The 23262-nt window shown below is 45.1% G+C and overlaps 1 protein-coding gene across 1 annotated transcript; it reads right to left on the reverse strand.

Annotated features, from left to right (window-relative positions):
- Positions 1–7998: 7998 nt before the first annotated feature.
- ANKRD60 (ankyrin repeat domain 60) lies at positions 7999–20242 on the reverse strand. The gene is made up of 4 exons (XM_083147305.1): positions 19830–20242; positions 13237–13367; positions 11592–11757; positions 7999–8820 (listed from the first exon to the last, which is right to left on the reverse strand). Exons 1-4 carry the CDS (start codon positions 20050–20052, stop codon positions 8399–8401), a joined length of 942 nt encoding a protein of 313 aa, XP_083003431.1. The 5' UTR covers positions 20053–20242; the 3' UTR covers positions 7999–8398.
- Positions 20243–23262: the final 3020 nt, after the last annotated feature.

A 23262-nucleotide genomic window follows, 5' to 3' on the forward strand; every position in this document is an offset into this window, starting at 1 on the left:
TGTCTTTCTGGTTGTCATTATTGTGATGTGATTTTATATGCAAACGGTGTCTTTGATTGCCTTTTGGTAGAGTTGGTATTGACCACTTCAGCCTGGCCATTGAATCATACTGACATGGTCATTGACTATATATTTCACTCAGGAATGTTTACACGTCACTTCGTTATTCGATGTTTGCACATATACTTGAATAAGACCGCAGCAATTGCACTACGTCTTCTTTTAATAAATATTCATTGCTGCTAACTGTGGTAGTGTCTTTTGTGGGTCTCCTTGGGTTGTGCCATTCCCTGCCACAGGTTCTTCCAGAGAAGAGGTTCAAAGCTGCCGAAGCCGCCATCTGCTCCAGATTAAGGTACCACCTTGCACCACACCGTTACAGGGGTATTGTCACATATTCACCTGGTGCAGTGCAAATAACCTACAGCTGAATGCGTCAAAGACGGTTTAGATGATCATAGACTTCAGGAAGTATCCCCCTACATTCCCCCCCCGCTAACCGTTGAAGGTAGTGTAGTAGCGGTAGTGGAATCCTTCAGATTCCTAGGCTCCAACATTACCAGGGACCTGAAGTGGAGGGCCAACATCGACGGCATTGTGGGAAAAGCCCAGCAGAGACTGTTCTTCCTACGTCAACTCAGGAATTTAAAACTGCCAAAGGAACTCCTGATGCTCTTCTACTCTGCAATTATGCAATCTGTGATCTGTACCTCAATCATAGTCTGGTAGGGCTCGGCCTCGGCTTACGACACGAATAGATTACATCGAATTGTGAGAGCAGCGGAAAAAAATCATTGGATCGGATCTCCCGTGATTGATGACATATATAGGTCAATGGTTACAAAAAGTGCTGAAAGAATTATCAGTGACCACTCCCACCCTGCTCATGACTTGTTCAGGAAGCTGCCTTCTGGGAGGCGGTACAGCTCACAACTAGTGAAGACAGGCAGGCATAAAAACAGCAACTTCCCAAGCAATAATAAACTCAAAGGTCAGCTATTTCACCCTACCGAGCTAATTTCGGCACTCAGCACTCGGCACATGTACCTGAATACTAGCCTGATGCCCTCTCCATATATTGATCCTATTTTTGTATTGGTCTGTTATGTATGTACACTTTCTGGGAGCAGTGTTTATCGGAAAAAAAAATCCTTGTGTATTATGTATGCTGTACATTGATATACTTGTCAATACAGTGATTCTGATTCTGCCCTAGGTCCCCTACACTTCTCCTGTACATTTCTTATGTAGGGAAACTCATTAGTTCATTTGGCTTCCAATACCACCTCTAAGCCGATGACACACAAATGTTCCTTTCAGCTTTCCAGCTGCCTTTCTGCCATCTCCTTCTGGATGTCTGAGCACCCTCTGAAGCTCATCAAACTAATCCTCTCTCCCCTATCCAGTGGGTGCAGCTGTCCCAGGCCCCGAGTGGGAAGGGCCCAGGCCACACGTTCTGCCCATGGCATCCCCCCCCTCCCTCCGTGTGCTTCCTGCACTAAACGCAGAGCAGTATTACTGGGGATAAGTACCCCTGGCCCCCCTCTCCCTGCCACAGATCAGATCTATTACTGATCCGCTCTGCAGCGCTGCGCACCTGAAAGCAGTTACTCACAGCTGCCGGCGCCACAGTGCAAGACTGGGATACCGAGCAGTGCATCTGCAGCCTAAGGCTCAGCTATTGGCTGCGCGTTGACTGCAAGGGACAAAAAAAGCGGGATTCCTCAGGTGGCTGAGGCTCCATGTCAAGGCCGGGTGTTGTGCATAGCGGAACACGAATCAGCACAGATCTAATCACAGAGCCCCTCCCCCCCACAAGAAATATCTGTAGCTTGCCCCCCCTCCACCCCCGGTTAAATATAAGCCCACCCTCCCCCAACCCAGCCTTACCCTGCTGGCGCTGCATGCCACCGGGTGTTGGTGTGTGGCCGGAACCGCAGATCTACTTGTCTGCGATCAAAATGTCTGCCGCCGCCGGGTGTCACCGGGACCTGCAAATCTACTTGTCGGCGGTCCCGGATCTCCTCCTGGCTGGCTCCTGATAATGGAAAAAAAAGCTCTCACAAAATGTCCAGCCCCTTACAGCAGACACTTTTGGAGGATGCTAGAGGAGGCGCCCGACTCATCAAGCATCCCCTAAAAGTGTCTGCTGTAAGGGGCCGGACATTTTGTGAAAGCTTTTTTTTCCATTATCAGGAGCCAGCCAGGAGGAGATCCGGGACCGCCGACAAGTAGATCTGCAGGTCCTGGTGACACCCGGCGGCGGCAGCGGCAAGCAGTGCCAGTGGCGTAGCCCCGCAGACCTCAGCGCCTCCCCGTGACCCTGGGGATATCGTTACTTCACTGGATTCCACGTACACTGTGGATGCAAAACCAATTTTGTTGTTTCTACACAGACTTTACCAGAGTTACAAAGTTCAATACCACTTCAGTGATTCATACGTGGGGCAATCCCCACTAATTGGATTACTCTGGCGCAGTAATAGCGGCTAATTTATTATCCCCCTATATGGAAATCTGTTCTACGCTGACATTAGGGAGACCAATCCTGGGATTACTTTTATCCAGGGATTTAAGTCCCAAATTGCTGGGATTTCAATCCTGGCATTGGAGCCTCCAATCCCAGGAATTCTGGATCACTTTGTGCATGCACTTTTTGCTTATTTGTGCCGGGCAGCACTAAGCACCAGCAATGCTCAGCACAGATCACTTTGTGTGGCTGTGCGGTTTTATGTTAAGAAGTCTCCCATCTTCCCGTCTCTCCAGCAATGTCTGCATGTCTGACCGTTTAAGTTCCCAGTGTGGCATGGCATCTGGAGGCCAATCCTGGGTATCCCGGAAAAAAATGTCTCCCTAACGGACATTAAACGAAGTATACAGAAAAGTTTTATTGTTCCTCAGTGAGAAAAACAAAATAGCAATCTAGCAAATATGATACCTTTTAATGGCTAACAAAAATAAATGTTGTTAAAATGCAAGCTTTCGAGACTACTTAGGTCTCTTCCTCAGGCATGGTATAACAAGGTGTGTGAAGAAACACATATATATACACACAGCAGAGTAGGAACAAGATGTGTTAGATGGACATTTTTAAGATCAAAACAAAACAAACTCACAGAATGAGCTTGTAAATTGAGTCCTTAATTAGTTTGTAGATAAGTAGTGTGAAAGTTTTATTGTCTCTAAGTTGATGACAGACCAGAGTTAGAGCTCCGATGCCCTCACTCTCTCTGGGCCAGATTCCTCAGATGTTGTAGTGGGCCATAAATCCCTCGGATAGATTCAGTCCTGTGTTAAGGGTGTCAAACGTTGTCATTAATTTGTATTCCCAGACCCTCCTGTCCCTTTGTGATTTGAAATTTCCTTTTAGTATAATCACTTTCATATGATCCTGATTGTGTCCTGGGCTGCAGAAATGTTTGGCCACAGGAAAGTGTGTCTTTTTTTCCTTTATTGTGTGGCGATGGGACCTCATCCTTGCCTTAAGTTTTTGTACTGTTTCTCCAACATACAGACCCCCAATAGGACATTTGGTGCACAGAATCAGGTACACTACATTGGTAGTAGAACATGTGAATGTCCCTGGGATCTTATAGTCCTGTTGTGTGTTGGGGATCCGTACACTGTCTGTAGTGAGGATAAGGGCACAGGTTTAGCAGCTCCTTACATTGCAGGGATAGGTTCCTCTTTGTGTAATGGATGGCAGTGAACTTCGGATTATAATATTTTTCAGGTTTGCAGGTTGTTGGTAACATAGTAGTGGAGGGTCTGGGAATATTGTTTTCAGGCGGTCATCTTTGTGTATGTTGTGATGTAGTTTTTTTGCAGTTTTTCTTAGCACCTCAAGCTGTGGGTTGTAGGTGACTACCAGAGGTACACGGTTATTTCTTTCTCTTTCATTATATTGGAGAAGTTGATTTCTGGGTATCCTGATGGCTCTGATAATCTGATCGTTGATTGATGTGGGATGATATCCCTGATTTAAAAAAGTCCCTTTAAGTTGTTTTAGGTGGACATCTCTATCTGCTGGGCTGGAGCAGATGCGATGATATCTGATGGCCTGGCTGTAGACAATGGATTTTTTGATGTGTTTCGGGTGGAAGCTGTCCCATCTGAGGTATGAAGGCCGATCCACGGGTTTTCGGTATAGGGTTGTCTGTATTGCGTTGTTTTGAATTGTTATAGTGGTGTCAAGGAAGTTTATCTCGGTATATGAGTAATTCATTGTCAGGTTTATTGTTGGATGAAATCTGTTAAACTGCAAAAAAACTACATCACATCATACACAAAGATGACCGCCTGAAAACAATATTCCCAGACCCTCCACTACTATGTTACCGACAACCTGCAAACCTGAAAAATATTATAATCCGAAGTTCACTGCCATCCATTACACAAAGAGGAACCTATCCCTGCAATGTAAGGAGCTGCAAAACCTGTGCCCTTATCCTCACTACAGACAGTGTACGGATCCCCAACACACAACAGGACTATAAGATCCCAGGGACATTCACATGTTCTACTACCAATGTAGTGTACCTGATTCTGTGCACCAAATGTCCTATTGGGGGTCTGTATGTTGGAGAAACAGGACAAAAACTTAAGGCAAGGATGAGGTCCCATCGCCACACAATAAAGGAAAAAAAGACACACTTTCCTGTGGCCAAACATTTCTGCAGCCCAGGACACAATCAGGATCATATGAAAGTGATTATACTAAAAGGAAATTTCAAATCACAAAGGGACAGGAGGGTCTGGGAATACAAATTAATGACAACGTTTGGCACCCTTAACACAGGACTGAATCTATCCGAGGGATTTATGGCCCACTACAACATCTGAGGAATCTGGCCCAGAGAGAGTGAGGGCATCGGAGCTCTAACTCTGGTCTGTCATCAACTTAGAGACAATAAAACTTTCACACTACTTATCTACAAACTAATTAAGGACTCAATTTACAAGCTCATTCTGTGAGTTTGTTTTGTTTGATCTTAAAAATGTCCATCTAACACATCTTGTTCCTACTCTGCTGTGTATATATATGTGTTTCTTCACACACCTTGTTATACCATGCCTGAGGAAGAGACCTAAGTAGTCTCGAAAGCTTGCATTTTAACAACATTTATTTTTGTTAGCCATTAAAAGGTATCATATTTGCTAGATTGCTATTTTGTTTTTCTCACTGAGGAACAATAAAACTTTTCTTATCAACTGGCTAACACGGTACCAAACCTTTTTCTTTTGACGAAGTATACAGTGACTGCATTATATTGTTATTAATCATAATGAGAACACTGGCCTACACATCAGAAATTAAATTAGCGTTTCAAGCATTTACTCAGACATAAGTGCATGAGTGCTTATGACTGAGCAACTTTTGACCAAATACAAATAACTATGGACCAGTCCTCTTGACTAAGGGGTCCTGCATCTATTACCATAGGAACTAGTCTAAGTACATGTTATGGTATGCGGTCTCTGGGTCAACAATGTTTCGACAGTGACTAGGTCGGCACTTAGGAATGGTCGACACTGACAGGTCGACACAAGATTAACGTCAATGTGGACATGGTCGAAATGAATAAGTTCGACATGAGTTTTTCATGCTTTTTTTTTTTTATTCGGTTTTTCATACTTTCTAAGTGTGCATAGAGTGAGAATATAATAGTGTGCCAAGAGCATCAAGGCACCGTTGAAGAATGGCAAGCGCAGCGAGCCATGTGAGGGGGCGTGGTACGCTTATACGGTGTCCATGTCAACATAGGTCAACAGACACCAAAAAATTTGAAAAACTCATGTCAACTGTCCATGTTGACCTGAAGCTTGTATCGACCTTCGGTCAATGTTGAAATAGGGCATGTCGACCATTCTTAGGTGTCACCTAATCACTGTCGACCATTAGTAGTCGACTTAGTGACTGTCGACCTAGACATTGTCTATCACTTATACCATAACCAGTGTTATAGCTTGTAATTTGAATTAACTCGTGCACTTTTGAGATTAATTCCACTAAAAGTGTAAATTTTTTAAAAAGGCAATACCAACTAAATGTGGGCTGTTACATCTGGCCCAGAAACTCATCTTCTGGATTTTGGCCATCATGTCACAGTTTCTCTGTAGTTTGTATTTTTTTGCATTTCTTGTTGGTATTTAACTATCTGATGTAAACTGATGATTCAATCTGGTCTAATTTAAGCATTTTATAGGAATTTAGGGCCTGATTTTGCTTTGATCGGTCACCGGGGTATTCGCATCAGGGACCAATGTTTGCTTTCTGCGCATATTCCTATATGTGCATGTACAGGGCTGCTGTTCGGGATGAAGGCGGCCAGGGGGCGTTCACATGTGGACGCCCAGCAAGTCCTGGGCACACAAACAAAAATGGGGGGTGCACCCAGGAAAACGCTGGACGTCCCCATGTGAACGCATGCGGGCAGATGGCTTCCGGGGGCGGGCACCTGATGACGTATGATTTCAGTGCCCGCCCCGTTCTCGAAGCCGGACACCGCAAATATAGGTCAGTCAAGACTGACTTATATATATGCAAACTTATATATGCGATCATTTGATAGACAGCGACCATTGAATGATTTTGCCCCTGAATGTTCCCCAACAAATGGAAGTTTATGCAAAACATTTAATTACATTTGCATGCCTGGCGGGGGAGTCATCCAGAATCAGGCCCTTAATGTTGTCTGGTTGCAGGATGGGTAAATAGAGTGGAAATAAAAAAATATCAGGGGATTTCTAGAGGGGGACAAAAAAAGGATTTCTAGAGGGGGTTTTGCAAATGCAGTACACAAATTGCCACTCTGTAGAACATTGTAAGAACAGCGTGAGTCTTCGGGAGCGTTAGAAGAACCTAATACTGACCCTGTACATTAACCCCTTGGGGGGCATGCCCCCGCCCAACCCTTCCAGTCCCCCTCGTCACCTTTGCTCCGGCGGTACGTAGAGCTCCCCTGACATGCCCGTCAGCCGTCACTCATTTTACAGTGACGTCGGCGGCAGGCTCGGGTATGGCCGGCACGGCTCGGAGGGACTCGGGAGCGCTCAGGCACCCAAGTCCTCCCGAGCCGCCGCAAACATCCCCCAGCCTGCAGCCGACGTCACTGCTGTATGTGACAGGCGGCTTAGGCAGCAGCAGCAGGGAAGCTCCGGCGTACTAATGCCGGAGCGGAGGTGAGGGGGGCTTCCAACTTTCTGTGGTGGGTTTTGCTGGGGCAGGACAAACCTGCCCTGGTAGGTTTGTCCTGCCCCAGCAAAACCCACCACTCAAACCCACCACTCAAGGGGTTAATGTACACACTGGTCTTTTTATACAATGGATACTGTATGGAATACAGTAATAATATTTATCACTATATATGTCTAACTATATACTATATTATAGGCCAGGTGTCAGTGATTAATGAGTGCAGCAGCTAGGTTGTCTGGAAAATGTGAACTGTTGGTAGCTCTCGAGGGCTAGGGTTGGCTACCACTGTTATAGGCTGTATTAACTTTTAAATAATAGTTATCAGGAAAAGGTTAACATACCATAATTAATAAAAACACAAACATAATAGAACCAGTACGACACTTTCAAAGCACACATTCTCCCACCTCATGGGAAAGCTCCTGTCTTCTTTCTGGTAGCTACTCTCTGCACTGATTGAGGAGTCCGATCCACACACACACAGCAAACTTTAGTAGAAGAAGCTGCTACCACTAGGCATGTGCATCAGCTCTGCTCTATCCCTACACTGCATGATGTTGCGGAAACTCTAGTAATCATATTATAATCCATTGCTATTGTCATAATTTGAACCACTTGCCAAGAGGATGGGGGTTTCTGTGCAACCGGAACCTCCCACCCTCCTGCGTTTGCTTATGAGCAAGTTTTAAAGCTTATAATGACACTATTCAAATATCTCACTACATAGATTTGCAGCACTATACAATAAGAAACTAAAGTACAAAACAGAGAACAGACAAAGAAAAGTACATATCAGAAGCTAAACAACATGATATACAGTATACTTTAAGTCATAAGCCCTATTTTCAACTGTATGATGTGTATTTTTTTTACTCTTTTGCAATTCAGACATGTTACAATCACAGTGTATTTATAGGGAGATATCATCCCTCTGAACTTTATTTCCTTTTCTTTTAAATTCACAGATACATTTAAAATGAAAAAAAAAAAAGAAAAGAAAAAGAACTTCCTAAAATGTACACTATAATTTATGAAGATAAAAGCCATTGTAGGCTACAGTCACACTAGGCAACCTGTAGCTCGGCAAGAACTGCTGAATTAAAGCTGCCAGTATCCTGTGAATTATTTCTGCCATTCACCATGTAAATGACAAATTCTTGTCATTAGCCCTTGAAAGGAACAATACAGTTACTTTGTTTGCTACTTCCTGTCTTCAATACAGTTTTTTTTGCAGCCTGTTTTTTTGGGAGCACTAAAGTCTGAACCATGGAAAGATTTATGTTGAACAAGATTAGCATTGTAACGTTTGCAATGAGACCCATTTATCCAAGTTTTCAGTTTTGAGTCAAACTTTTGATGTGCAAAAAGTTCTGAAGGGTCTAGATGAGCTGTGACTGACACAGTGGCTGCTCTCTCACTCCACTGAAAAAGGAAGAGTCTGCGCTCAACTTTTTTCTGGACCCACAATCGAGCTAGGTCCAGTGCAGTGTGACCTTGTCCATTAACGTCCTGTGTTTGTGCTCCATTAGCTAAAAGAACATCTATGCAGTCACATTTGCCTGTAGATGATGCTGCATGGAGAGGGCTATTTCCAAGTGGAGTTTTGGCAAGTACATTTGTTCCTAAATAAACAGAGAGAAAATGAAGAATATCAATGTTATTGCAATGGTTCTGGAGTGGCACTCAGCTATGCCATTGTTAATTAAATAATAGACCCGAATACGAGGAGCGTGAATGTATTAATTTCATGGGAGAAGGTAAGGGGGAGAGGCTATGTCTTTGGCACCTGGCTTAATTGAGTACAATAGGTTCTCTCAAATAAATTATACAAGGTAAATAAAAATATAGATCGGGCGTAAACAATTATAAATGAGACTTTCCAGTGATCATTAACCTTAGATGTATTTTACTGTATGCAGCTCCCAGTTGTAATCTGGACAATTACTGGATACAACAATAGCAAAGAAAGGGGGAGAGATACATTTCAGAGAGCGCAAATTAATAAAAAAATACATGTTTAATTAATAATATTATACAGTAAAGAGATATCACTCTTAGTAAAAAATAAATTCATAAAACTACTGAGCACATATATTCTAAGTATATATAAAAAAATGTCATGACAACTTAATATTTCAACAGTTCAAGTAAGTTAATGCAAGGATTTCCTAGCGGAAATAATGGAATTAATCTTTCCTAAAAGGTATTTCAATTAGCAAGTTCCATTTAGCATTAATATCTTGAATAATGATGGATGTAAATAGAGGTTTATATTTCCAAATTGGGATGACAAAAGTTCCAATAGCCCGCTTATTAGGAGTGATCCTGTATGCTAGCAATATTTTTAAAAAGTGCAGATTGCAATCTGATACGGTGAGTACGTACTAATATTGAGGTGAATGGAAAGGGAATAATTCACTATTGCTCACCATACTTGAAGACAGTTTGTTGTAAAGGTGTTTGTAGCAGCCTCCGTCTCTGTGCTCCCGACTGCTTCCGTAGCCACGTCCTCAACTTTGCAGACGTCTTGGCAGCCTGAGTTCATATGGATTGCATGCCGGAGGATGTAGGTCTCGATGGCAGACCGGGATTGTTTCCGCTCACCTTGTGATGTGGCGGTGTCCACAAAGGTCCCCCGTCCGGAGAGGACTCACTTGCTCAGAGGTGAGGCACAGAGACCGGCGTGTGTGCTGCACGCAATGCTTGGTGCAAGGCTGATTGTAAGAAGATTGCCGACTGCAGAATCCAATTCCAAAGGGCTCCTTAGCAGTTTTGAGGGGGTGTGGATAAGGATAAATACACCTGGGGTCTTGACGCGTTTCTCCACTCTCAATATTACCAATAAAAGGTAAACACCTTTACATCGGAGTGTATTCAATTATGGTGTATGGTGAGCAATAGTGAATTACTCCCTTTCCATTCACCTCAATATTAGTACGTACTCACCGTATCAGATTGCAATCTGCACTTTTTCTAAATATTGCTGGCATACAGGATCACTCCTAATAAGCGGGCTATTGGAACTTTTGTCATCCCAATTTGGAATTATAAACCTCTATCCACATCCATCATTATTCAAGACTTTCATGATAAATGGAACTTGTTAATTGAAATATCTTTTAGGAAAGATTAATTCCATTATTTCCGCTAGGAACTAAGGGGTAGATTTATCATTGGTGGCTTAAAGTTCTTTATGCATGCAGGTTTGCTTTATCGTGGTGAAGTGAACCTGCCTTTTGGCCGAATGTATTATTGTTTGTGTGCACGTTATGGGAGTGCGTTATCCCCTGCTCACGGGGATACGCATCCTCCCATAACCTGTGTGCACTCCCCCCCAAGCTATTTGTTATGCGCATGCGCCAGTTTCCCTGACAAACAATGAGTCATCGGCGCATGTGCAGTATTCCATGCTTGTTGGTCTCCGGCATCTTCAAATTTAAACTGCGCATGCGCCGGGTAAGGTTCCCCGGGGATGCTGTTTACCCAGCGCATGCGCTGTTTTAATTTGAAGACACCGGAACCAGCAAGTGGCGCTGAACATGAAGCAGGAGACCCGCAGTGCCAGAAGAAGATGGCGATCCGGGACGGGAATACATAAAGAACAAAGCCCCACATCGCAGGATCATACATAAGGTAAGCCGCAGGCGGTCTTTTTAAAATAACATGACTGCGGTATGCCTCCTACTCCACCACCGCCTGTTTAACACCCGCATTGCGGGTGTCAAAGATCAGGGGAAGCGATATCCCATGCCATAACGCACGGGGATAGCGCATATTCCCCTGATTGCCTAATAATAAATCTACCCCTAAGATCTAATCCTTGCATTAACCTATTTGAAATGTTGGAATATTAAGTTATGTCACTAATTTTTTTTATACCTGTATATGTTTAGAATATATGTGCTCAGTAGTTTTATGAATTTATTTTTACGAAGTTTACCGGTGAGGAGCAGTGGGGTGGGCGGTGATGAGCCGGACGGGCACGTCGGGCAGCGGCGAGTATTTGAATAAAAAAATAAAATAAATAAGTGTCAAATGACTATCCATCCTTTGAATGGCTAAGAGCTCTCAGACAATCAGCGGCCGCCCAGGAGGCCGGACAGTCATTTGACACTTTTTGTACAAGTTCTAATACCCACGATCACCAACTGCCCCACTGCTCCCCACCCACCGCACTGCTCCACACCGAACGCTGCAGCTCCCCGGTTACATGTGATAAATCGCATGTGATTTATCACATGTAAAAAATGGCACATCAAGTGCCAAATCGTATGTGAGCCTCACAGGGAGATGCCAGGCGGCTCACAGGAGAATTGGGTCCGACTTGTCCATATAAGTGGCTTAAATGTATATTTTGCATAGGGAACAGTAAAAACATCAACAATGAACTTACCATTCTGCAGAAGGAACTGCACTATTTTTAGGTGACCACGGTGGGAAGCAATATACAGAGCGATGCTGGACCTTGCAGCCAACCATTCACGCCGCTGTGACAAACTAAAGTGCAAGGAGTTCTCAGTGCTGTATGGTGTATCTTCAGTGACCCCTAAAATTATCAGCTATTGCAAGAAGGAAATAAATAAATGAAATGATGTTACCATGTACCTACCGAAATAGGCATAACATCAACATGTCATCCTATTATTCCCTTAGCAGCTATAAGTCTTCAGCATTCTGGGAAATAACTCTTAAGCTGGGCATTCACTAGCTCGACTTCTCCCATCGGAGAAGTCGCTTGCGATATATTGCATGCGATCCCAACCAAGCCTGTCTGGCTTGGAAGCAATCCAACATTGCTTCTGTAGCCGGTGGTACGACTTGAAGGCTCCAGAGCAATACGAACAGTCTTGTACCTCGCATCAGAGCTGCTGTCAATCACATGCAATTTGGATACTTTTCTTGCGATTGATCGCTGCAATCAAATTAAAAAAGCACAAATTGCATATGAATCGTCTTAGTGTATGGGGGCCTTTTGTGCAAGTGCATTGTAGATGGGAAACCTGTAATCCCATCAGTGGCTGCAGGTTTCCTGTATTCTGTAATAGATGTGACATGCATCTAAAAAATATCCAAAATACAACTAACTTACACAAGACACTGCTAAATCTCTAATCGATGCACTCAGTATATCCCATATTTATTATTGCAGGGGTTCTCAAACTTGGTCCTCAAGACCCCACACAGTTCACTTTTTCCAGGTCACCCAACAGGTGCACAGGTGACTCACTCATTGACACATTTTAAAAGATCACAGGTGGAGCTAATTATTTCACTTGTGATTCTGTGAGACCTGCAAAAACATGCACCGTGTGGGGTCCTGAGGACTGAGTTTGAGAACCTGTGGATTATTGCAATAGTCTCCTTACTGGTCTTCCTAAGAACAGACTCTCGCTACTGCAATCCATTCTGAATACTGCTGATCTTCCTAGCAAGACGCTCATCATCTGGTGATCTGCTCTGCCAGTCCCTCCATTGGTTGCCTGTATTTTATTGTATTCAATATAAAATACTTCTACTCACGTATAAAGCTATTAACCATACTACACCAGCATATATCTCTTTACTTATATCTAAAAATCTTCCTACACTCCGCTCAGCACAAGATCTGCATCTGTCTTCTGCATGGATCACTAGCTCCCATTCACTATTACAGAACATTCATCGGGCTGCCCCCACCATTTGGAATGACCTTCCATACACAATAAGACTCTCTACTAGCCTCCAAACTTTCAAGCATTCCCTGAAAACTCACCTCTTCAGGCAAGTCTATAATATTTAAGTTCCACACGCATAACCCTCTGAATCTCTCATATATCTTATAGCTTCCCTTCTGGACCTGAAACTTGGTGGGACTGCTATACAATTACTGGTGCCTGCCCTTGTGTTTCCCTTCTATATTCCTATAGATTGTAAGCTTGCCGCAGGGCTCTCCTACCTCCAAGTCTGTTGTTACCCAGTGTGTTCTGTCACTGGCTAATTGTAAAACGCAACAGAATCTGCTGTGCTCTATAAGAAACTGTAAATAAATAAAGATATACCTTTCCTAAGTTTCCTTCAGCTGCTGCCTTTACAAGATCACTTATATCTTCATATAACCAGATGTTCATATTAATTGTTACTCCAGCAACAATTCCATTGAACTGAAATGTGGAAATATCAGGCATATCCCCTATAAGAAAAGCAAATAGCAATTCAGGAAGAGCATTTAAATATGTACAAAGTATACATTAACACATAGATTGTAAGTGCCAATGGGGCAGGGAATGATGTGAATGTTCAAAATATTCTCTGTAAATCTCTAATAATAAATAATAAATAACCCATCCCTTCATTCCCAGCTTACCTCTCCTGTTCCTCCCCCACCATTCTTTCTCAATTTCCTTTCCCTCTGGTCTTGGAACTCTCCTATTCTCCCTTTATACTGCCCATTTCAATAAGCTCAGTAGCTGTTTTGGCCTCTAATATCATCACTATGCCAATGACACTCATATCTACATCTCCTCCACTGTCCCTCTCCGCCTCCCTCCTCACTCATATCTCAAACTATTTCTCTGCTATTCCCACCTGGATGTCCTGGAGCTTTCTTAAACTTAACATGTCTAAAGCCAGGTACACATTAGACCAGGGTTTCTCAAACTATTTTGCTCTGGGACATGGTCTTACAATAGAAATTATTACAGGAACCCAGCACGTTACCGCGGAATGGCAGCCACACATGTGTGGTCAGCAGGCCACACAGACATCATAGCATTAATAATGGCCATATAACTGTGGGAACACTGTTGGAAGGATCCTGCCAATATGTTGTTCCAATTTGGCCGGAAACTACAGATTGGGCCGAAATCACTCTAGTGTATAACCAGCTTTAGTCTGGGCTGATCATCATCTCACCCTCCTGAATACCCTCATCTTCAACAATGTCTTTATGTTTTGACAACACAACCATCTCCTCTAGCTGCAAGTGCTCTATCTCAATGTTAACCTAGACTCCGGCCTCTCTTTCAAATCACACTTCCAGTACCTCTTGCAGGTCTGCCGTTTCCAACTCAAAAATATTTCCTAGATCAACCCCTGTCTCACCCTGAAGGCAACTAAAATGACTAAATTGATCATCATCTCCAGACTAGACTACTGTAACCTCTCTTATCTGACCTCCCTGAATCCCACCTCTGTCCAGTCCTATTTGCCTAAATGCTGCTCCCTGAGACATCTTCCTATCCAAATTTACTGAATCTGCCTCTCCTCTCCTACAATGGCTATCTTTCCCATTAACTCAAACTTCTTATACTCACCTGCAAAACCTCACCCAATCCCCTCCCATTTACATTGCTGACCTTTTCTCCATTCACACTCCCATCTGTCCACTTAGAAACATAGAAACATAGAATTTGACGGCAGATAAGAACCACTTGGCCCATCTAGTCTGCCCTCTGTTTAAACATGTTACCTCAAACCATATTTGATCCTTATTTTTTTGCAAGGATATCCGGTACTTGTTTCCTAGCACGGCGCCCATTGCATACCGTATTTAGTGGTGTGCGATCTTCCCGTTAAATTAACAGGAGTGCTTATACAATGAAATATCGCATAGCATTGCATGCCAGCAAATGGCATGCAATGCGATTTTTAATTGTACAAGCACCCTGATGGGTGCTTACAATATTCAATGCACCCCCATTGTCAATGCCACCCCCACTATCAATACCAACCCAAAGCATGGCGAGTGCAGCGATCCCGCGAGGGGCGGCGGTACACGTTCTCCAACCTTTTCATACCCCCACTATCCACGTCGGCGTGCAGTTGACTTCAGATAGTGTGGCGAGTGCAGCGAGCCACCAAGCCGGAAGCGTGGCGAGCCCCGCGAGGGGCCGCGGAATACGAGCCCGAAGTGTGGCGAGCCCCACGAGGGGCCGTGGAGTACATGTAAAGTAATCCGTGTCCGCTCGCCACGCTTTGGGCTCGGTGTCTCGTGCCGCTTGCCACACTATCTAAAATCAACTCCACGCTGACGTGGATAGTGGGGGTATGAAAAGGTCGGAGCAGAGCCGGCCCTAGACTAAATGACGCCCTAGGCAAGATTTTGGCTGGTGCCCCCTAGCACTGCCACTAGTTCCGCCTCTGACCTTGCCCTCCTTTCCCAGCACCATCAACCCTAATCATAGCAGTCATCATTTTGGTGCTCCTACCCGCAATATTTTAAATAGAAACAGTGCACACATACGGTGCGCAGCCCAAACAGGGGTGTGTTCTTGCTGGGAAGGGACATGGCCACACAATAGTACCAATTCAAATTATGCCACACAGTAGTGCAACTTTATTCACATTATATCATGCGATGGTGTCCCGATCATGCGATGGTTACATCACACAGTAATACCACTTTACCTTATATACATTACTCCTCACATTATTCACATTATACCCTTAGAAAAAAATCCTGAGAAAATATTGTATTTTAAGCACCATGGCCACACTGCAACCCAGCACAAAGCAGTGTGTGCTGGGCAGAGGAGAGAGCTGCAGCTGCTGCTGTCACTTAAGGGGAGGGGGCCCGGGGCCCCCACTGGGCCCTTCCATCAGACTTTGGCCTGGGTAATTTGTACCCCCTACCCCTTTCTCTCGGCACCCCTGATAATACCACACAGTAATGCCCCTTACACATGACACACATTATTAATGTCCTTATAACCCTAATGCCCCTTACACATTATGTCAACCTTTATTAATGCCCTTCATACACATAATGACACACATAATGCCCCTTACACATATGTTGCACATTATTAATGCCCTTATACACATGACCCACAGAATGCCCCTTACACATACAGTATGCCGAACACTATTGCACAACCAACCCACCCGCAGACAGCACTCGCACAGCCGCTAACACTGTGACCTCTGCCTCTGCTTGGATACAGATGTTTCCTCATACATCTTGACTCAATAGGCCATGCAGCTCCTGGCCAGTTCTGCTAAAGTTTGGTGCCTTTTTTGCTGAAAATTTGTCTTATTTGCATTGTTATGTGACCAAGACACACAAGGAGCTTCCGATGATTAAAATGATATGCGGCATGCCTATATTCTGTGTGCGACTATGGCTGTATCTGCATACGGAATGCTTTGTTACAGTGATTTCCATGAATACACTATTTGATATGCAGATACAGCCTCACTCACAAACAGAATATAGGCATGCTGCATATCATTTTAATCAGCAGAAGCTGCTGATGCCCCTAGGCATTCCAAATGCCCTAGGCAATTGCCTAGTTTGCCTATGCCTAAGGCCGGCTCTGGGTCGGAGGACGCGTACTGCCCCCCTCGCAGGCTCGCTGAGCTCACCATGCTTTGGGTTGGCGTTGATAGTGAGGGTGGCGTTGACAATGGGGGTGCATTTAACATTGTAAGCACCCATTAGGGTGCTTGTACAATTAAAAAACGAATTGCATCGCATGCCGCAATATTGCATACGATGCGATTGCATAAGATGCACTTCGATCAAAATCGTGGGTGCCGTGCTAGGAAACAAGTACCATCCTTAGCATGTTTAAATTGTACTACTGTATTTGCCTCTACCACCTCTGATGGGAGGCTATTCCACTTATCTACTACTCTTTCTGTGAAGTAATTCTTCCTCAAATTTCCCCTGAATCTTCCTCCCTCTAGTTTCAGTGCATGTCCTCGTGTTCTGCTGCTCCTCTTCATGTGGAGAATGTCTCCCACCTCTACCTTGTTAAAACCCTTGATATATTTGAAATTTCTATCATGTCCCCCCTTTCCCTTCTCTGCTCTAAAGTATACATATTAAGATCTTTTAGTCTTTCCTGGTACTTTTTGTGCCACGCACCATTTTAGTTGCCCTTCTTTGTACAGTCTCTAATGTATTTATATCCTTCTGGAGATATTGCCACTTCACTCCACCCATGATCGCGGACTCTCATCCCAACTGATTACTTAGTCCTAGTTGCTGCCATATGGAGTCATTTGTCCTGAGACTCTGACAGCTTTGTAATATAGAAAGTACAGATCAATAAAGCAGACTAGATCAGGGTTGCCGACTTTTACATTCTCCCCTATGGGAGAACCCCGGAGAGGAGACTGTCAGCATCACTTCTGGGGGCGGGGCCTGATGGAGACATCATCAGTCCCTGCCCCCAGTGATGCAAATCCCGCAAAATGCGGATCTCCAATGAGGGGGCGGAGCTAAATATGGCCGATTTGCATATTTAGCCCCACCCGTCCGGCGAAAAGCCACGAAACGCGGCAATTCAAGCTTCTTCTGCACCCAGGCACATGGGGGGGGGGGGGGGGAGAAAGGGGACCGCCGGAATCCGGGAGGGTTACCCACCTTTCCGGGGGGCCGGGAGGGGGACCCGATTTTCGGGATCCTCCCGGCCATTCCGGGAGGGTTGGCAACCCTGGACTAGATTTAAATTCCAATAGACTAAGCATGGGCAAATTCCTGGGCTTCTGGCTGTGAACATGTTGGGAAAAGTTGATTTAACTTTCAAACATTTATAGCACCCAATATAGAAGCTACTGAATGGTTGCAATTATGGGCTCTATCCAGCTCTATGCCTCACCCTATCACAAGCATAGAGGTGCACCTACAGCATACCTCCCAACTTTTGACCTGAAGAAATAGGGACACTCGCGCCCCAAAAGGGGGCGGGGCGTATGCAAATGAGGGCGCAGCTTATGCTAATTAGCCGCGACCTCATTTTCATACGAGAATAGACGCTGTGCGCATTCTACTAGATTGGGGGGTCTCCCAACTGCCACCCCCAGCAGCGGGACATTGCCTGCCGCGGGTGGGACAGCGGGACAGGACCCAAAAATCGGGACTGTCCCTCTAAAATCGTGACAGTTTGGAGGTATGCTACAGGACTGGCCTGGCTGTATGAGCAAGAGGGGTCTTCTAATTTTAAGGAGGGGTATTTGGTATATATATTTTTAGAGATGTGGTAGTATTAGTAATTTATTTATTGAAATTTTAGGATAGAGTTTTCCATTCTTTTAAGAAATGAAAGGGGTTCTCCTTTGTATGTCCTATCACTGAGAGCTAAACCTTGCTGTATTTTATGAAGCCGTTTACTGCAGAGGGCTCTGTTAGTCCATGCCAAGATCTTAGTAAAATTACTATTTCCTAGTGAAACACCCAAGAAGTTGATGGTGCCAATATAATCTGTAATTTGGCTGTGCAGTATCATTTTAGGCCGTAAAATGCAGCAAAATCTGGAATTTGCAAGACTCCATCTCCTTTCTAAAGAATTTGGGAAGTGGATATTGGTAGGCTAAAGTTTATTCTATGGTGCAGAAAAACCTTGTACTAGCCCTGTATAGATGAAGAATACAAGTGTTAAGTAGGTGAGTATACATGATGGGTAGAAGTAGAAATAGTAAGAACAAATGAATAAAGAGCAGTCTATATATGACCCTGTTTCTCCCGGGTGCAGGAGGGGTTCCCGACAGTCGGGATCCCGACAATCATTTACCCGACGTCGGGATCCCGACTGTCAAAACGCCGACAGCCGGGTGCCCGACGGCCACCCGCTATTTTCCCTCGTGGGGGTCCACGACCCCCATAGAGGGAGAATAGAATAGGTGTCTTGCTTAGCGAGCCACCTTGCCCGCAAGGGGCTTTTTTGCACTCGCCATGCTGTCTGACTCTGGACAGTCGGGATCCCGACGTCAGGATAATGACTGTCGGGATCCCGACCGTCGGAGTCCCATACCACACCCGTTCTCCCACCAAAGGTGGTAGGTGATGGGTTTTACTATGGGGCCATCCTATAACTTACCACCTACTGTAATTATACAAGTGTTATGTAAGTGGGACAGCTGCATTAGACTAGTGCTAGGCAGTTATGGGGCATACACACGGGGTGAAGTGCTCTGTGCGTTTTGTACTAGATTGCATCACATCTCGATCAAAACGGATGCGATACGCTAAAACAGCACGCATTAGATGCAATGCGATCTAGTACAAAACGTATGGGCTGCACATACTTTTTGTACTTGGCGATACATTGCAAGGCCAAGACACACTGTGGCACCTTCAGTGATCTGACTAGGTCACTTAGAAATAAACCCCGGATCACTCCGTGTGTATGGCCCTCGGTGCTCGGCACTGGCGATGCGCGGTCCCCCAGTATAATGCCTCATGCACACAGGACGATGGGAACTTTATGTTGAACAATATACAGTAGTTGCTCAGCACAGATGGCTCAGCAAACAGTGATGCATCAGCGATGTGTGCTCAGCGATCTGACTGCCAGTGTTCTCAATGGAGAAAACATCCACGATAATCAAAATCTAGTCAGGTGATAGCGTTGCGCTAGCCGTGCATCTCCATCTTCCGGGGCCATACACACAGAGAGATCCATGCTCCATTTCTAAGCGATCTAGTCAGATCACATAGAAATGGGTCTGAAATCGCCCCGCGTGTATGCATTTTACTTTTCACTCATTTCTATGTTTACCAGACTACATGTCATGTGTGTAACTTATGTTTATATTTGGCTTCGGCAAGTTACAGCTCACCACAGCTCAGAGCTAGCTACAAGCCATAGCACCATGGAAGAACCACAGAAGCTGCGGACACACAAGATATGCTTGCACACAGGGTCACCTGCATCTATATAGGAGAGCCTCTGGAGATGGATAGGGATCCCCGCCACCAGCTCCAGCTTCTCCTTCAGTTCTGACACTTTCATAAGGAGATTGCACCCTGACACCGCGAACCTCTCTCCGGTCTCCTGCAGCCTGACAGTCACGGTGAATTCTCTCTGACGTCGGGTGCTGGTCCCGGTCTCTCCGCCGCGACGGGCCATACCGCACCCTGCGCCTCTCATAGGGGGTGATTTTTTATTAGCGTCTAAAAGACACGTAGATTGCTAGGCAACGAGGAATCTCCCTTTCCGACCCAATCACAGCGACACTTGGCACTTGCGGCCTCGCTCGTTTCCAGGCGACGTACTTTTCTGTATCCAATCACAACATTAGTAGAACCTGAGAATGCAATGCCATCGATGGTTGCAATGATAGTACAAATGACCATCGATAGCAGCCTATCATGAAAGAATCACCATTGATGGCTTCATCCCAGCGATGGTCATCCCTTTTTATTTTACTAACTGACCCGTGGGCTAGAGGGCTAATCAGAGGGACGGAGCTTTACGGGTTCTGGGGGTGGGGCTATGCTTTGTGTTACAACTAGGGATAGACATCGGAAGCTCACAATAAAATGGGGCTGGGCATCCGCCATTGACTCTTTCCATGCAACAATAGACCATCATACTTGCCTACTTTTTAAAACTAGTTTCAGGGAGATTATAGTTGGCAGTAGAATTTTGCAAAGCGCCCCATTGAGGGGGCGTGTCATGCTCCTCCCAAAGGGCATGTCTAGCTCCATATATGGAGAGAGTGTGTGAAGAGATTGTGAACGTGGTACCTAAGCGTGGGTGTGTACTGCTACATCTGAGAGGAATCTTTTAAAATTACTTCTATCGAAATGTAGATGGTCCCCAAAGCAGTTAGTAAGAGCTACTATACTTGGTAAAGTGCTGGGAAATGGCTCTGATTATGATTCAATGTAAATGTAACTATCTCTCATTCCTCTCTCCCCCCCCCCCCCCCCCACCCAAAATGTAACAGTGTAATGTGCGCTACATGAAATGAGGGAGATTGCTAGACTAATGAGGGAGAGAGGGAGAATGCTGCTATTTCAGGGCGTCTCCTGCAGAATGCAGGAGGGTAGGCAGCTATGCAATAGACCATGGCACCAAAAGAATTTCACAGAATAAAATTAACATGATTTGCTTATGTGCAAAAAAAACTTTTTTTTTTGTGTGCATGCACAGCCCTCTTTGGCATAGCCACGTATGCGAGAAGCACTGCAGCATGGCTGGCTGGGGGGATAGGACCATCAATGGTGTCAAACATCAGAATGCCACCATCAAATGGTAATACGAGCACCGTGCAGGTTGTGTAGTTCAGTTAGGGACCCATTTATTGATGAGTTTGAGGTATTAAAAAAACTCATTGCCTGTGAAAAGCTCCTAACTGTACAATGTGTTTGTAAATGGCAATTAGGAGCTGATTTGCTGGACCATTTATCATATGCAACAAGTTTTAAATAACTAAAACTTGTTGCTACAAGGCCCTGCTACGATTCCTGTGAATAGGTCTCACGCGTGCGTGCGTATGCCCATATGGATGCATCAAGAGATTGCCGGGTGTGTACACATCACGGCAAAGCTGGCCAAGGCTACATCTGTAATAGGACAGATTTCATAGTGTGACTACATTGGGTGGGAGACAAATCAAAATGAAAGGGGGGAACCAAAGGAGGGAGGGGTGTTATTTGTTTGTGCCGCACACCTGTTAAAGGGGCCATGACCTTCCAATAAAGGGTGTTGTATTGGAGAAGCAGAAGGTGACAGAAGAGAGGGGTGATAAAAAGGTAGTGACAAAGGGGAGAAGGCAGTGGGTGATGGGGAGAGATTGTGAGAGACAGTCAGTTGGTGACAGGAAAGAGGTGACGGAGAGATATTGGTAGACGGAGAGGCAGTGTGTGACAGGAAATATGTGACAGGGAAAGGAAGTGGGTAAAAGTAAAGGTCCATACACACTGGGCGACTATGCCCAGCATGTATGGACAGTGGTGATCACTATGATCGCGATGATCGCTATCATCGCTGAGGGAAAGCATCTCAGTGCATACACATTGAGCCGCTTTCCCCCTGCCTGCGCCCACAGTGTGTGTGTGTGGGTAATACCAACAGATGAGCGGCTTTCCCGGCGATGATGCGGGAGCGCTCAGCAGCGCTCATCGCCGGGCATACATACTGGGTGGCTTTGAGCTGAAAGCCGATCAAACTTGCTGTTTTGAGCGGCTTTCAGCTCAAAGTCGCCCAGTGTGTATGGGCCTTAAGTGACGGGGAGATGTTAATGCCGGGGACCGGGTTTCAGCCTGGGCAGGTTAGTTATGGAGGGGAGGGACCCCTTCATTGGGGGGTCCCCACTTCCTCCAGGCTCCTGCCTAGGCTGACCAGTCAGGGTTAATGCTTTGGCCGCGGGACCTTATATAATAAGTGTCCCCCAGTTGTGGCATTACCCTACTGGCTAGTTGGGCCTGGGGCTGGTTTTCAAAAATACAGGGAACCCATATGTAAATTGTTTCCTGGGGGGGGGGGGGGGGGGGGGTTGGGATTAAAAATAGGCCCTGGCGTTTAAAGTACACAGGCCCACCTTGGCGACAAAAGCGAAGGATGTAGTTGTGCGCGCTCCGGATAAGGGTGTGTGGCCACTCCAAAGGGGGCATGGCCCTGAGTGTAGTGCACCACACCATATACAACTTCTACACATTATGCAACAAAATACTAGACCCCATTATACGTGCCCCTTACACATGATGCCAAATGGAATGAGCCAAAATTCTCATAATGCCACATGGATTGTGCCAAATTTCATATAATGCCTCACGGATTGAACCAAAAATCACATATTGCCACACGGATTGAACCAAAATTCATATAATGTTACATGGATTGTGCCAAAATTCACATAATGCCACACGAATAGAGCCAAAATTCACATAATGCCACAGAGATTAAATCAAAATTCACAATATGATTCATAAACAGGGACATTGCAGGCCAAAGGCGTGCATTAAAAATTTACACCATAATGCACATTACTTGTTAAGCCACACAGCATAATGTCCATTATGTATTATGCGAAACACCATAATTCCTATTAAAATTATGCTACATAAGTACTGCTTACATACATGCTCATTGCCAAGGGTTCCATGCTCATTGCCAGGGGTTCCATACTCATTGCCAAGGGTTCTATGCTCATTGCCAGGGGTTCCATGCTTGTTGCCATGTGGGATTACATGCTCATTGCCAAGGGGGAATACATGCTTGTGGTTACTGGGGGACAGCCACCGCCAGGCAGAAGTGACAGCCATTGACAGCCAGGCAAAGAGCCTGGGGGTTGCCCGGCTGTATTCAGAGCACTGCAGGTCCCGGCTATTTGAAATAATACCCATTTCACAC

The sequence above is a fragment of the Crinia signifera genome, chromosome 6 (assembly GCF_055691185.1).
Source record: "Crinia signifera chromosome 6, ASM5569118v1, whole genome shotgun sequence".
NCBI lineage: Eukaryota > Metazoa > Chordata > Amphibia > Anura > Myobatrachidae > Crinia > Crinia signifera.